Source organism: Canis lupus, chromosome 1 (assembly GCF_011100685.1).
Source record: "Canis lupus familiaris isolate Mischka breed German Shepherd chromosome 1, alternate assembly UU_Cfam_GSD_1.0, whole genome shotgun sequence".
Classification (NCBI taxonomy): domain Eukaryota; kingdom Metazoa; phylum Chordata; class Mammalia; order Carnivora; family Canidae; genus Canis; species Canis lupus.
In genome coordinates this window covers 72,070,064-72,086,787 of record NC_049222.1, presented here as the reverse complement: position 1 = coordinate 72,086,787, position 16,724 = coordinate 72,070,064, and the positions used below count along the sequence as shown (strand labels likewise).

The 16,724-nt window shown below is 38.5% G+C and overlaps 1 protein-coding gene across 8 annotated transcripts in view; it reads right to left on the bottom strand.

Moving 5' to 3' along the window:
• Nucleotides 1–16,724, bottom strand: part of FANCC (FA complementation group C) — a 289,596-nt gene that overhangs the window by 178,321 nt on the left and 94,551 nt on the right. For 7 of the 8 annotated variants that reach the window (XM_038526897.1, XM_038526893.1, XM_038526892.1 and 4 more), the window contains 3 exons: nucleotides 12,445–12,686; nucleotides 10,588–10,672; nucleotides 5,717–5,811 (listed from right to left, as the gene is read on the bottom strand). In XM_038526897.1, coding sequence (XP_038382825.1) covers nucleotides 5,717–5,811; nucleotides 10,588–10,672; nucleotides 12,445–12,609 — 345 coding nt within the window. In that variant the 5' untranslated portion in view covers nucleotides 12,610–12,686. Of the gene's footprint in view, nucleotides 1–5,716; nucleotides 5,812–10,587; nucleotides 10,673–12,444; nucleotides 12,687–15,252; nucleotides 15,372–16,724 lie in introns of all 8 variants that reach the window. The other variant, XM_038526894.1, reaches the window with a different exon arrangement.

Sequence of the window (16,724 nt, the reverse complement as noted above, 5' to 3'; positions counted from 1 at the left end):
CAACTCTGCTCCTAGTTGCCCTAACCAGAAACAAATTCCCATCAAAAACAGAATGGATAAATTAACTGTGGTACATTAATAAAACGCAGTACTATACCACACTGAAAATGAGCAAGTGCCAACTACATCTAAGATCATGGGTGAATCCTACAAACATAATTCTGAACAAAATAAATCAAACACAAAACAATACATAGTGTATTATTTCATTTATATCAAGTTGAAATAATAAGCCAAACTGCATAATTAAGTGGTAAAACCATAAAGCAATGTAAGTAAAAGCTAGGCTAGTGGTTCTAGTAGAGGGAGACAAAGGAGCATGTAGGCAGGAAGGAGTACCTGAGGGGAGGGAGTTAGCAGAGGCAGGTAATGCCCTGTTCTAGTTCCTGACCAAGGTAGCAGTCATAAAAGTAGTTATAAAAATAACTGTAAATTATTTTATGATAATTTGTTAAGCTTGTCATTTATGCTTGATGTACTTCTTTCTCTGTTAGATTCTGTAATTTAAAAGTTGTGTTTTTTTTAAAAAGAAGAATGAAATAGAGGATTAAAGCAAATTAGGTAACATTTGGGTATTAGCACTGCATTTTGAAAGGGAATAAAAATGAAGTAATGATTTCTGTCCCTGGTATTCTGCTGTTTTCTTCTCATCAGAATACAATTTACAGAGGTATGGTCTTGCCCAGAGAAGACAGGTGTCTCCTAAATTTGGTAGGCCTGGATATCTCCCCTGGATTATAACCTCTCAGAACAGACTTTAAATCCACTGCAATAGCCTCAGCCTCTGTTGTAGTGCCTGACAAACAGTAGGTGCTCAAAAAGTATCTGTTCGATTAAGCTTTTCAAGAACCAAGTATTCCAAAAAGACATGAAAGAATCCTGTGACTTCAGTAAGTTCCAAACTGTAAAAATAGCCACTTCTCAGTTATGTGATGGGACATTTGAGGTTACCAGTAAAACCTCAAAAACAAAAACAAACACATATATTAATGTATTTCCAACATATTAACATGGACTAACATATGGCCAGCAAACAGAATTTTTATTTCATCTCTGTTCTAAAATTACAACTCCTACAACTCAATCTACTAATCTGAATTTTTACTGAATTTTAGAATTTACGGAGGAAATTCTTATTTTTTGACTCAGACTGTTTCAATCACATTCCTCAGTGTAGCAATCTGGCTACTTATTGCACTTCCCACTCATCCTATTCTCACCAAGGTCATTCCTCCAAGTGGCTTAAATCCAAGCACTCTTTTTTGATCCTTATCTTTATGCCCGACAGCTGCCCTGTCCAAAATACAGTGACCACCAGCCACATGGGGCTACTGAGCATGTCAAATGTACTGAGTATGATGAAGGAAGGAATTTTTTAATTTTTAAAATTTTAATGAAATTTAAATTTAAAAACTGACACTTGGTTCAGTTATAAATTTCACATACCCAGAATAATTTGGGTATGTGAACCTACTTTTTCAAGAGTAAATTTTATGAAATTGAAAAAACAGAGTAAGAACTTCCAGTGAAAATTTAGCATCTGTATTAAGATGTAACACGTAGACGCAAAATTTAAGCATAACACACACAGTGGATTTCAATGAATTAAGATGAATAGAGATTATAAAATAATCTCACTAATAATTTTTATATTGATTATATGTTGAAATGATAGTATTTTAGATATACTGGATTACATAAAAATTACTAAAATTAATTTCACTTATTTCTGAGGCGCCTCCATGGCTTAGTCAGCTAAGCATCTGCCTTCGGCTCAGGTCATGATCTCCCAGTACTAGGACTGAGCTTCTTGTGGGGCTCCCGGCTCAGCAGAGAACCTGCTTCTCCTTCTGCCCTTCCCCCTGCTTATGCTCTCTCCCTCTAATAAATAAAATCTTTTAAAAACTTAATTTATATCTTTTTGTCTCTTAAAGCAGCTACTGGAAAACTTAAATTATCTATGTAGAATATATTTTGTGTTGGGTGTGCTGCACTATAGTGGTAGGTGTGCACAACCCTCGTTCTTTCTTGAAATGCTGGTGGTCTTCTCCTTCTACACCTTTGACTCCCTGGTATTTTGTTGTTGTTGTTGTTGTTTAAGATTTTCATTTTTTTAATTTATGAGAGCCACAGAGAGAGACAGAGACATAGGCACAGGGAGAAGCAGACTTCCTGCGAGGAGCCTGATGCAGAACTTGATCTCAGGACCCCAGGATCATGACCTGAGCCAAAGGAAGACTCTCAACCACCGAGCCATCCAGATGCCCTGACTCCCTTGTTTTTAAATGCCAGTGTCTCCCAAGGTTGTCCTGAGGCCCTTTCCTTTCCCCATGCCAGGTGCAACCTCTGGGCAACCTCACCCTGGGCAACCTCTCTGGGCAACCTCACCCTCCCCCAAGGCTCCACTGCTCCCAAGCCCTGAGCACTGTGAGCTCTCGTGTGTAAATCAGCTCACTCTCCTGAGAATAGCATTTCAACTCCACCTATACCTAAGTACATTAGTACGTAACCTGCCATTACATCTTTTGAATATTTACCTTATTTGCATCATAAATCTGGCCCCTCTTCTCTATTTCATTCAGGGCTACATGATTTCACCCCTTCATCACTACAATAGCTGCCAAAGCACTATCCCTGCTCCCTTCCAAATCAACTTCCTTTTGCGTTATGTTTCTAAAATTCACACCTGGCCAGATAATTTCTCTGTTTAAAATACTTTAGTTTCCGGGGATCCCTGGGTGGCTCAGCGGTTTGGCACCTGCCTTTGGCCCAGGGCGTGATCCTGGAGTCCCGGGATCAAGTCCCGCGTCGGGCTCCCAGCATGGAGCCTGCTTCTCCCTCCTCCTGTGTCTCTGCCTCTCTCTATATATCTATCATAAATAAATAAATCTTTAAAAAAAAAAAACAAAAAACTTTAGTTTCCCCACTACCTTCAAAATAAAATAAAAACTTCATATAAGGGATCCCTGGGTGGCGCAGTGGTTTGGCGCCTGCCTTTGGCCCAGGGCACAATCCTGGAGACCCGGGATCGAATCCGACGTCGGGCTCTCGGTGCATGGAGCCTGCTTCTCCCTCTGCCTGTGTCTCTGCCTCTCTCTCTCTCTCTCTGTGTGTGACTATCATAAATAAATTAAAATTAAAAAAAAACTTCATATAATTATACTTACGTTTTCATGCTTCATCACTAGCTGTATAAAATCCCAAGCTCAAGCATTATCTAAGTACCTGCAGTTCCCTGAGTACAATACTGGCTTTCTCACCACCATTTTTGCGCATGCTTTTTCTGCTGAGAGAATTATCCTTCCTAAAGCTCTATGCCTGTTCTCCTAGTCACCCTTCAAAACTCAGCTGATATATTACCTCCTGCAGAATACATCTACAGACTCCCAAGTCTAAGCAAGTGTTCTCTGTGTCACCATCACACCTATACATAGCTCTGGTTACCAGTCTGCGAATTCCCTAATGGCAGGAATTAAGATTTTAAGTTAACCTTCCTGTGCTATATGTGTACCTATTGATAAAGGGACACAGTATTTTTTTTAAAGATTTATTAATTTATTTATGATAGACATAGAGAGAAAGAGAGGCAGAGATACAGGAGGAGGGAGAAGCAGACTCCATGCCGGGAGGCTGACGCAGGACTCGATCCCGGGACTCCAGGATCGTGCCCTGGGCCAAAGGCAGGCGCCAAACCGCTGACACCCAGGGATCCCCAGGACACAGTATTAAATAAGGGAAGTCCACAGAATAAAATGCAAGGCTAGAAATTTTTAAATAGGCTAATAAAGTCATTAGTTTAAATGAAGAATGTTAACCTAAAGACCCCCAAAACACTTTATTAGATGGCCTATTTCAGGACTTAATGAACTAGCCAATACAAAAATATATTCTAAGTAATCATTAAAACATCAAATACTCAACAAAAGCAATAATTTAAAAAATTAAAAACTGTATGTTATTCTATTTCTATAGGCTTGTTTTTTTATATCTTTTCTTTCCTAATTCTACTCATCAGTTCCTTTCTGTAGCTCTTTACAGTAATTCACCTTCTAGTTAAAGTTTGCACCCTTTCCTTCCCCCACCCAATCCTTTTCATTTCTACTGTCCCTTCAATTATTTTAATCTAATGGAAAAATACAAACATCGTCTTTGTCAGTCCTGTCAGCAATTTTGTTTAAAACAAAGGCATAGTAGAAAGCAGTGAATGGAATGATATCACTGGTCAGACTGACAGACAACACTGTATGCATTACTCTGAGTGTGTGAGTTCATAATACTAAGCAGCTAATCTGAACTATATGCATACTAAGTGGAGTCTGACAAGCATCAGCGAGTCCTTGAGGTTATTACAGTAGGACAGTGTGGGGTATGGGAAAAGAATAAGCAATTTGCTGGTGGTGAAGGCAGCCACAGCCCAGCCTTATAATATTCACCAACTTGTGCCTGCTCTTCGAGAGAAAGCAAAAACAGATGGGGAATGCAGTAGGCTATGGGTTCTGTGGACTAACACAGGCAAGTAACAAATTTGATGGTGTGAGCAGCACTAGCCAACGAGCACCGGTGCTAGTCTGAGCATCCTGGCCTGGAGAGCAACTTCAGGATATAAAATAAAGACAGCAGCTCCCAGGGCACTTCTGAATTTTCATTTTACTACAGATTAGATTTGAGAGAGGCAGAAAAGTACTCAGACAGGAATTATGTAAGTTTTTAAACAAGGCTGATAGGGAGAAACAACTTTTTTTTTTTAAGGTTTTATTTTATTTGTGAGAGAGAGAAAGAGAGAGAGAGAGAGGCAGAGATACAGGCAGAGGGAGAAGCAGGTTCCCTCCAGGGAACCTGAAGTGGGACTTCATCCCAGGACCAGGATCACACCAGAGCCAAAGGCAGATGCTCAACCACTGAGCCACCCATGTGCCCAAAGAGAAATACTTTTTTGAAGGATAGCAATTGCTAGGAGGAAAGACAGAACATTCTTTTAATTACCTGAAAGTAACTTTACAAAATCATACAGCATTAGTTGGGCTGGCTGAGAGACAGGGGCACCCAAAATGGCAGACATCTCAAATTGGGTCAAAATGGCTGATCTTCCCGCCAAAGGAGCCATGACCACCACGTCATCTCCAGTAAATCGAAGCCTAGATGGAAAACCGAAACTTTCCAGCCAGGACTTTCCAGCCAGGGACCACCTCCCATCGTCTGTACTATCCCCACCCCCAGCCAATAACCTAGGGACATGGTGTGCCCTTGCCTATTTTGGCAAGGGACCCACCCGTATCCGGATCGGAACCAATAAGGCTTAAAAAACCCCCAGACTCCCCAACCCCGGCACGACTTCCCTGACTCGGGCCATCTCTCCGAGTCACGGAACCTCGCCGGGAGCACTCCCCATTAATGCACTCTCAAACCTACTTGCCTGGCTCTGCCGTTTTTTTTTTTTTTTTTTTTTTTTTTTTCTCTGCGCCGTTCATCTTGGAACTTGGAAAAAACCTAACAACTAGGCCTTCCAGGCATGAGAAATTCACCCTAAACACCGCTACATTCTTGAATTAACAATTAATCAAGAATGAAATCTCGTGAAACATCCAGCAAGATAATGGAACAGTGAAAACTATATTTCTGAAAAAGTTTCTAAAACATCATAGACCTGGACTATCAAAGGAGCACCTTTAAACAATCAATTCAATGCAAAGCAGTGCGCGGCAAGATTTATTCTTACCCTGGTCCAGGAGTTAAGTTTAGATTCTTCAGAATTCTGTGGTTCTTTATTAATTAGACAACATAAGCACCATATTAGAATTTTTTGGCTTTCATCTGCAAAAAGGAAAACTAAAATGAGGTTTTGTCAAATAGAAAAGATAATCAGCATAAAAAATTTTTAAACACTGTATTTAAAGGAAATACATGTTATTATATTTTAGGAAAATCTCAACCTACTAAGTTCACAGAACCATGTGTGAAACTTAACTTCGTGGGTTTTTTTTTTCTTGTGGTTTCAGGATCACTTATGCTTAGCCCTTATGTGGTCAATTCCCTTTCTGATAGAGCAACAATTTTGAAAGCCAAAGAGAGTAACAGAAATAACTAAAAGAACTGCACTTTTCACAAGATCAGTTCTCTTAAAGCATATTTCAAACTGTTAGTAATTTCAACCTTTTTAAAGCAATATAACTGTTACAGGCAATAGTATATATTTGTCTTAATCTCTTAATTTTCTAATTTCCCAAAACATCCTCATTTGTTAAAAAGAAATTTAATAAAGGATCATTTTAAAATTTATTCTGTTTTAAAATTTATCCAAAATGATCTGGATAAAATAGATGCCTCTTACATGTTCCTCATTCTTTCCTCTAAATTAAAACTTTACCAAATATGTGATGAAAATGCTGAACTTGAAATCTTATACTTGGCAAGAATATCTACTCAGTGAGCCCTTTTCTTTTTCCTCGTTTGGTAACTGAGTCCATTCCAGTTGGAGATTTAACAACACAACGGAGAAACAAATGCTGCCTAAAACTGAAAATGTCAGTACCTACACTAGAGCCAAGCAAATGTAGCCCTCTTCCAAAGGCCATTGGTGGCAGCTGAGGAACACCAGCACCTGGAATCAAACCTCTGCAGAATCACCTGATACCCTTTACCCTCTCATCTTCTGCAGTCTCAAAAACTGAGCCAAAGGCAGTTTCAAACATTTCTAAGGGCTACAGTAACAAGAAATAAGGAAAATACAAACTGCAGTAAGCTACCTCTGCATTTTCAACCACACACCAAAGAATGGTAATAGTAATTGTTTATTAGACCCACTTTTTCCCCATAAGCATCATAAGTTTAAGTTCCCTAAATAACATCTCTGAACAAACTTTATCAGGAGTTACTTTGTGAGATACTGATTTTTCCCTAGTTTTTATAAGCTCAAATATATCACCAGCTTGCTTATTATAGGTTTACTTCAAGAATCCTGTCATTTAACCTCTGAAGGTCCCTAGGATTCTTCAGGTTGAGTCAATGCCACTGATTGAAAATCTGACTGTTGTACTTCCTATGCTTTAAGTATTAGAAATTATAACTATCTTCATGTCACAGAGTGTCAGACACATCCAATGATATGCTTACTATGCAAGCAGCCTTCCCAGTTAGAAAAAATACAACCCAATGGGGAGCACTTCCAAAAATCAGACACTCACCTCTAAAAGAGAGGAGGAGGAAGAGAAAAAGAAAGAAAATGTTATTTTATGGAACTTAAATCTAAAACAAGATATAAGATATAAATTTGCCCCATATGTTCAGTGAATCTGCACATTTAGTTCAACAAGTATATCATTTAAAAAGTTTTTCTCTAAAAAAAAAATTAAAAAAACAGAAAACAAGAGAGAGCGAGCAGCCCAAGAAATGTTCACCCACCCTTTAGGAGGTGCCTTCCTTTGCCCAGAGTCAATGTACTGAAATGCACTGAAATGTATTGCTAATGAGCTCACTTTGCTTTAGGGATTTACAGATGCAAGCCATCACTTGTTATTCATGAGTGCCACCAACAAACACTGCAGGAGAGAAGGCATCTGTCAGGATCCTCCCCAGAGGCCCCTACATTCAGAGTGGACATCCAGCAGGGCAGTTAAGAGAGATGGAAAAATGCCTGGGATTCATCATATAAGCAGTCACTGCCAGCAGATCTTCCTGCAAATTTGGATTCTAAAAATGAATGGAGGGCAGCCCGGATGGCTCAGCGGTTTAGCGCAGCCTTCAGCCCAGGGCCTGATCCTGGAGACCCAGGATGGAGTCCCAGCTCGGGCTCCCTGCATGGAGCCTGCTTCTCCCTCTGCCTGTGCCTCTGCCTCTCTCTCTCTCAATCTGTGTCTCATGAATAAATAAATAAAATCCTTTAAATAAATAAATAGATAGATAGATAGATAAAATGAATGGAAGGGAAAAGAATATACTACCACATATTTGCCACCTAATATTTTTTTGGGGGGTATCCTGAGCTAAAATTCCAAATGAAACCTAAATTAATTCTTTAAAATCCTTTTAAAATTCTTTAATCCATAATTTAAAAGTGTAAAGGTAGCATTTTTTAAGACAATAAGTATTTATTATTTTAAGCTGCCACGTTTGGGGGCAAATTTTTACACAGCAATAAATAGCAAATAGTGAGGTTATAGCTGTTGTGCTCAATCAAGAGGGCAAAGGCAAAACAATTGGCCAGAATTCCAAGTAGGTAAAAGCAGTAAGTATATGCAGAGAATACCCCTCAATAAAAGGTGTTCCCACCTTTTCCATTATCTGGTTTTTCTCTGTTCCTAGTGGTGCCTTTTCATTTCCAAATCCTTCCTCTTTCTGTATTATCCTTATTTTGAACTGATTCTCACTTAACATTATGAGAGACTTACTTTTTCTTTGATGGAAACTGTCATCTTTCCTGTATTTAAAAAGTTATTTTGATATTATAAAACCCTAAGAAAAGATTCTTTCCTGGATAAATGTGCCCAACTAGCAAACCAACAGTAGCAACACAGGCAAGACTTGATTCATCATAAGAGTTCTACTGCCCATCAGTCTCCACTATAAGCTCAGAACCCAAGGCACACTTCAAACAGGAAGCTGAAATTTAACAGGCAGTTCAAAACATAACATATGCACTGAAAACAAAAAGAGATGAAGGACTGGTTTCTGGTTTTCAGAGGGGGCCAATGTAATAGGGATAGGTGCTAAGGAAAGATCACAGATAGACACAAGTTTAAGGCCAAGGGTATAAATCAGTCCAGCCGCTTGCTTTTACTAAAAGGGAATCAAACCTAATGAGAGTCTGGTAGCTTGTCTAAGAAAGTCTGGTCTCATCTACTGTCCCCTAAGAGTTGGCCCCAGCTCAACCTCCCCTGTGAAACTCTCCTTTATCTCTCAGCTCCTTGTTTAGAATTCTGTAACACAAACCATTTCTGAGTCAGGCTAATCTGCAAAGATGTCTTTTCTCTATGACTGGATACTTCCGGTGGAGAAATTGTAGCCATGTTTTCCAAGGCCTTGAATATTAAAAAAACAAAAACAAAAACCAAACTTAGTAAATATCTGTCCAGTGAATATATACATTCATATGAGGCTGACTGGTGTTAAAGCCAGAACTGGACCACTTCAACCATGACTGTGATCCAGACAGATCATTTAGATGGGTGGGATCCTGGCTTTTATCAGTTTTACATTATGGGGAAAGTGATTTCCTTGCTTTCATCCATAATTACCTATCCAGCAAACTATCTTCAAGTAAATATTACATAGTGAAAAATATAGCCAATCAAGGCAATAAACCTCAACTGTACACCTTCAGATGTGTCTGCTCTACTCTATGCTACTCTATGCTAGGCCCTAGGATAACAAAAAGAAATAAAACCACAGTTCCTACTCTTGAAAGGCATTCAGTTCTCCAGGACATCAGATAGGTAAACCAACAATTACAAAACAGTGTAGTGTTATAATTAAGGGAGAGGCAATCAGCTATGGAGACTACTAAGAGAAGTTCCTAACTCAGCCCCAGCAAAACTGCTTCAAAGAAACTATATGAGGACAGATGAGACTAGAGCTCCAGGCAAAGGAATCACACATCAGAAGCCCTGATGTCATGTACCTTCAAGACACTGTTAGTAATTTGACTGGCTACCATGTGTGTGGTGTGGTTTAGAAGATTACACAGGAAATGATGCTAGACAGGTAGGTAGGATGTCAGGAAAGGAACATCTCCCCCCAGAGTGTCCCCAAGTTCTTCTTCACCTTAGGTAAAACCACAATCACTCCTAAATAATGTCAGGGCCATGGGAGGATTCAGGCACTGAAGAATTATTTTACACATGGAAAAGAGTAGCATTTGCGTTAATATGAAATTGTGAAACAAGGAATAATTCATTATTATAACCATTTTACACTGAATTAAAAATAAGATTATGATAATCATCTGGAAGAGTCTACACTATAATACAAGTTCTATTTTCTTACAGATCTGCATGTGTGTAGGTGTGTGTGTATATATGTGATTATACGAACATGTATCGACAAGAAAAGGATGTTATGTTTCCAATGCAACAATAAATATATCTTAATAGTTTTATAAGCAATGGGACAGGGAAGCCCAGGTGGCGCAGCGGTTTGGCGCCCCCTGCAGCCTGGGGTGTGATCTTGGAGACCTGGGATCAAGTCCCACATCGGGTTCCCTGCATGGAGCCTGCTTCTCCCTCTGCCTGTGTCTCTGCCTCTCTCTATGAATAAATAAATAAAATCTTAAAAAAAAAAGGCAATGGGACAATATTTATAATTTGAAGCTCTGTATTCTGTTGGACAATGCAAGATTAAAATTATCATTAGAAGTTTGTATTTTGAGAGGACAGATTCTTTTTTTTTTTAAGATTATTTATTTATTCATAGAGACACAGAGAGAGAGAGAGAGAGAGAGAGAGAGAGAGAGAGAGGCAGAGACACAGGCAGAGGGAGAGCAGGCACCATGCAGAAGGCCTGAACTCCATCCAGGGTCTCCAGGGTCATGCCCTAGGCTGCAGGCGGCGCTAAACCACTGTACCACGGGGGCTGCCTGAGAGGACAGATTCTTACCAAATGCTAAAATAAAAGGATTCCAGCAAGTTTTTGCCAACAGTTGACCAATTGTGGGGAATCTTTCGATGATTGTACTTGAATTCTGTAAAAGAAAATTATGTTTTGGTCAATAAAAGGACACCACACAACTTAGAAATGCTGAACTAACACTTCAGGTTGAGGGAGTTTGAATATTTAGTATGTAATTCAGAAAAGTAGGAAATTTAAATAAAATTTAACAAGTAACCACCTTACTTCATCCTTAAACCACAGCACCAAAACTAAGATGTATAGCACATGAATGTAAAATCAATCTTGTTATAAAATTACCTTTATTTTACTCATACTTAGGAAAGGCCAATTTGTTTAAAAATAACAATGCATAAGAGTGAAAAAATACTGTGGGTGAAAAAAAAAAAAAAAAAAAAAAAAAAAAATACTGTGGGTGATTAATAATTATATAATCCTGTATCTTCATCTTGGTTTTTTACTCTAACATAAGAGAGGTTCCTAACTCAGCTTTACTGGGGCTACTTCAAAGAAGGTTTGAGAGAACAAGAACTCTGAAAAAAAAAAAAAAAAAAAAAAGAACTCTGGAAACTTGTAAAAAGAAATAAAAGCATCCAAGGCATAAAGATACATATCGGACCTAAAACCTGAGACAAAAAAAGAGCAACTAAATAGAAAACAGCTTAAGATTAAAAATTGACATGCTGTTGTAAACTGGCCCACTTCCCACTTCTTTATCATTCAAGAAAGGTCAAAAATAAGACCTAAATGGGGTAATATGTACATAAGCTGAGATGTAAGCTGCTGTACCAATCAATTCTTCACATCTGTCTTAGCATCAAGGCCAGTCCTAGACTTTCTGGGACCAATTGAAAGCCAAGTTGCAGAAGTACTATTATGGAAAAACAATTTTAAAAGGTAGTATTGGTTGCTTATACAGGCTCTATCTTTCCTTCTAGTTGCTAAAGACATAAGAACTCGTATCATCCACATGAACAATTCTTCAAATTTCTGACTTGCTTCTTTGATGAAGAATTAAAATGTAACACAAGAACACCCATGTTAAATGAAAATTTCGCTTTTCATTTTGAAATCAGAAAGTATAAAACAAAGATTATTTTCATAATATGAAAGCACATTAATTCATAAAAATATCTATCACAGTAAAGATGAGAAATCATGTCAAAATTAAAATATATCAAATTTTGAACACAATACATTTATACAATAGTGAAGATACTCAAAATCTTAATATTCACCAGAAAAGACCACTTAAAATATTCCTAAGAAGAGATCTTATTATTTATGATCTCTTGGTAGAACTTATTTGAGACAATGTTAAAGAAAGGGTAAGCACTGGGGTGCCTGGGTGGCTCATTTGGTTAACTGTCCCACTCTTGATTTCAGTTCAAGTCATTATCTCAGGGTTGTGAAGTCAAGCCCAGCATCAGGCTCTGCCCCTGTGCATGGAGCCTGCTTAAGATTCTTACTCTCTCACACTCTGTCCCTCCTCTCCACTTCCCACCCTCTCTTCAGAAAAAAAAAGAAAAAAAGAAAGGATAAGCATTTCGGAAAACTCTTCAATATTTAAAAGTTGCAAATGCTTTTAAAAGAATCCCAATTATTACCCCAAAGCAAGTGTCAATAATAACAATGTTTCATATAACAATGTAACTAAGTTAAAAAGAAAGACTGAAATCATAAGAAATCAGAGGTCAGGAAACTGCCCCCTGTCTGTATTACCTACAACTAATTTGTCTTTCTAATCGATCAATACATCAGGTGAATACCGCAAATCCTGACCCTAAATAACATTCAGGCTTTGTTAAATGTGGTAGAAATTCATTATATTGGTCCACCACTCACCAGTTCTTTCAAGACTTCATACATCTGCCTCAGGAACTCCTGAAATCGAGGCAGGTGAAGGCAGGTATCTTGCTGGGTTTCCAAAGTAGAGGCATGTTCCCACACAGAAAGCTTCTGCATCCAAAACTGATAATGAGAAGAAAAGTCTACGGAATCTTGAGCCATCTTGGAAAAAGAGAAAAGGTGATGGACCCTCACAGTGGCCTACCAAGCACTGAAGGAAACATGAGTACGCATCAAATCTAGAAGAAAAGGGGAAACATTTTTAAATGTATTTTTATTGGCAGCTTCATATTCCACTGATGAGTGACAGGGGGAATACAGGGACTAAAAGAACATGCCTTCTATGGAGTCATCTTTGAATTATTTTAAAACATGTCACCCAGCTACAGCTATAGTTTTCACCATCTGAACTTTTTATCAGAGTAATATCACACTAGAAGTCATTACCTTCACAGACACATGCTAATGATGCACAAAAAGCACAGCTGATAATATTTTATATCTTCTTTTTAAGATTGAACTATTTTTAAATGTTCTGGATATGAAGTTCATTTGAGTATTTTAATGTAATGGGAAATAAAAAACATCCATGGGTGTTTAGTAATAGTTGTGTCTAAAAAATGTTTTTGAAGTTTTCATGTTTTATACGCATTTCTGGCTTCTCATTTAGGTGTTAAAGAAAATCTCTATGCATTACTGCCTACTGAAATTTCTTCCCAATCTCTCTTTTTTAGGAAAAAGTAAAAGAATTCATTTCACATGCATTGATTTGAGCAATCGATTTAATTAAAGACTAGTATATTTGCTTGACCTCAATTCATTCACAAGAAGAAATCATATTTTAGTGTAATATGACAAGCTGCAATTATTGAGGTAGTGTACTTGTCCTAAGTGACAGAAAATAGCCCATAAACTTGATTTACCCCACCTGCAGTATATTTTAAAAAGAACCATGGAGTTGTGCAGTTGTACAGTGAGCATGTGCCTTAGGCAGAGCTGGCTAAATAACCCTGAGTGGCCATCACCATCCCAGCTTCTCGCCACCTTCACCCATAAGAAGCACACCAGGCAGAGAAGAGAGGTCTGCCTCTCAACCTCACAGGCTTTTACAAGGTCTCATACTTTCTTGGGCCAGGGATGATACTCAGCTATTTGATTTCAAATGACAGCTCAGCAAATGGTGAGTTCAAACCTTCGGCAGCAATCATCAACAGATAAGATGGTCTCAATCAAGTGCCAAAAATATCAACAAAGGGGGTATCATTACTAAAGAAGAAAACCAAAATATTTAAGGAGATCATACAATTTGGTTGCAGTACAAAAAACTCTAGACCAGGCAGGTGGAAGTTTTTAAATAGTACAAAAAATTTAGTCTTAAAAAGGACGATGAGGGAAAAAAAGGTTTAATCATAGAGGATATATATGCATCCTGCCGAATAGCACATAGTAGCCAAAAACCTAGGCCTTCTCCCTGATTCCTCCCTTTCCTCTCATTGCCCTCGTCATCCAAGCCATCACTGACACCTGTCAATTCTACTTCCAAAATAAATGTGATTTCATTTAACTTCACCCACTTCTTTCCAACCCCACTGATGCCATCCCATCCCATCCATTTCTTCCCTAGAGTCTTCTACCTGGTCCCTCCTGACCCTCTCCAGTTCTTTTCTACAGTTCACAAAAATGACTTTCCCAAATGAATCACACCCAGCACACTCCTGCTTAAAACCTATTCCCAACTTCAAAAGCTTCCTGAGAAAGAAGTCCTGACTCCCTGTAGAAAAGGTCCCAGCCCCTTCCTGGAGTCTCTGAAGTTCTGCAAAAACTTAGCTCTGGTACATGCTCTCATTTCCTATGCTGCTCCTCCACTGCCCACCATCCTGTCCAGGCCCTCATCTGTTCCACCAACCCTACTTCACTGCTTTCTGCTGATTCCGCCACAGCTTGTACCACATCAGTAATTATTTGTTCACTCAGTTATTGCTTCCTCCACTAGTATATAAATTCCCTGTCTCCAAGAATTTAATGCATGCCTGGCAAACAATAAAATACTGGATAAAAAATGAATAATTCATTGATATTTTTCAAAGTATAGTTCTAAACTAAATGACAAAATGCTTTTCCATATATAGTAATTTAATTAAAAGGTAACTTCCCCAGAAAAAAAAAGTTTAAAGGCATATCTATGTGAAACTTATTAATATTCCATTTTAGAAACATAGTAATAGCTTATACATACACTTATTAGGCTCTTGAAAATATATTAAATGCTTTATGCACACTGGATAATTTAATCCTCTAAGCAACCTTATGAAATAGGTACTATCATTATCCTCAGTTTAGAGAGGCACAGAGAGATTATGTAAATGCCCAAAGTAAGATTATGTAAAAGCCCAAAGGAAGTAACTGCTAGTAAACAGCAAAGCTACAGGTTGTAGGATTTGATTCAGAGGGTCTAGCTCTGAAGTCTGTGCCCTAAACAAAAAACTGAAGAAACAAATTAATGAGCTTATATAGTTCATATGGTTCTAGATGAGGTCTGTTTAGATATTTGCGGACACTAAACTGAAGACCTTTTTGGTACGAGACAGGAAACATTTTATTATAGCCAAATTACGAACAATCTTTTTGTTTGGTAATGGGACTACATCTGATTGTTTTAAATGGAAACAGCTTTAGAGACCATGCAGCCTTGGTCCTTCCTGATGAGCTGTTCTACAGCCTGTATGTGTGTGTGTGTGGGGGGGGGGGGTGGTAAAAGGATGGTTATGGCTGGGAAATAAGCAATGATCTGATTGTGATGCTTACCAGTTGAGTTGCTGCTGGCATTTAGTGCTCTGGAGCTAGGGATGTTGAACAAACTACAATGCACTGGAACAGCAGCTCACAACAAAAAAATGGTCTTCCCCCAAAGGCCGATGACACCCCTATTGAGAAATGATGACTTAACAGATGAGCATCTATTGACTGTGCCTTTGAGCATTCCTCCTCCCTTCTTTTGGTTACAACACCTTTCTTTCCCTTGAGGAAAGAATCTCTCCTCCATTCCACAAATCTTGGTAAGCCTGTTAATCAAGGCACCTGGTGGCATCAGTCAAGAGGTGAGATGGTGATTCTTCAAGTTAGGCAAACCAGACTCTGTACTGGGAATCTGAATCTTGAATAGACTGACATAAGGATGGAACTAAGTCCTTCCAAAGACTCTCTGAGTCTAGATCCCTAAGGCCATCCAATGTCACATCCTTAACAAGGTGTAACTTTCCAGCTCTATTTTTTAAAGATTTTATTGTTAAGTAATCTCTATACCCATCTTGAAGCTCGAACTCACAACCCTGAGATCGAGAGTCACATGGTCCACTGACTGAGCCAGCCTGGCACCCTTCGGTTCTCTCTTTAATCCTGTTGACTCTCCAGGGGCTTTCCACAAAATCCTTTTTTTTTTTTTTCTTTTTTCTTAAATTAACCACTTTGATTTTTGTGGTTTCAAAAAAAAAAAAAAAAGCAACTACAAACTGATATAATCTGATATATACTGACATAACATCTAATACAAACCAGATAGTGAGCTTCAGGCAACAAACCTTTGAAGAAAGAAGAATTTAACTGGTTACTGGGCCAAATCATGGAAAACAGTAGGGAAATTTCTGTTCGCATAAGGGTACTGGAAACCAGAAGTCCATGGAAGAAGAAAGTAATAATGCTGACCAACAAGGTACTGCCTATGATCAAGGAACCTACCTCATTATACTCTTCTAGTAAGAATAGCCAGGTGAAAGACTGGATTATCAAAATCAAGTCTGGTGATCTGCAAAAAACCCCACCTCTTCAACCAAGGGGCCAGTTGGTCTTAGTCAATGATATTAGGCTATCTAAAACATAATCAAATGGTAAGTCCAACTCAAGCTGTACTTTCAGATGTGAATCCTAACTGGAGAAAACTAATACCACTCAAGGCACCTAGAATGCTGTTATGAAGCTGATAGTAAATGTATTTCTCTATTGGGATAACCTGAGGACATGAGAAAGCAGTTCAGTCTCACCACCCTTAGAGGTGAGACTACTCAGAGTATGGCATATTACACTGGTCTACCATACTGAAGTTATGAGGCTGATAGAACCTAGAGACTAAGAAGACACAAATATGCCTTCTATGTATTCCAGATGGTGGGGTGTAAATCTCATGAATATTCACAGGGCCTGCCACTTCAGGAAGTTTCTTGTGATCCAATGATCCATGCCATACCAGGATATGCCCTTTAAAATAAGGATAAACAAACTAG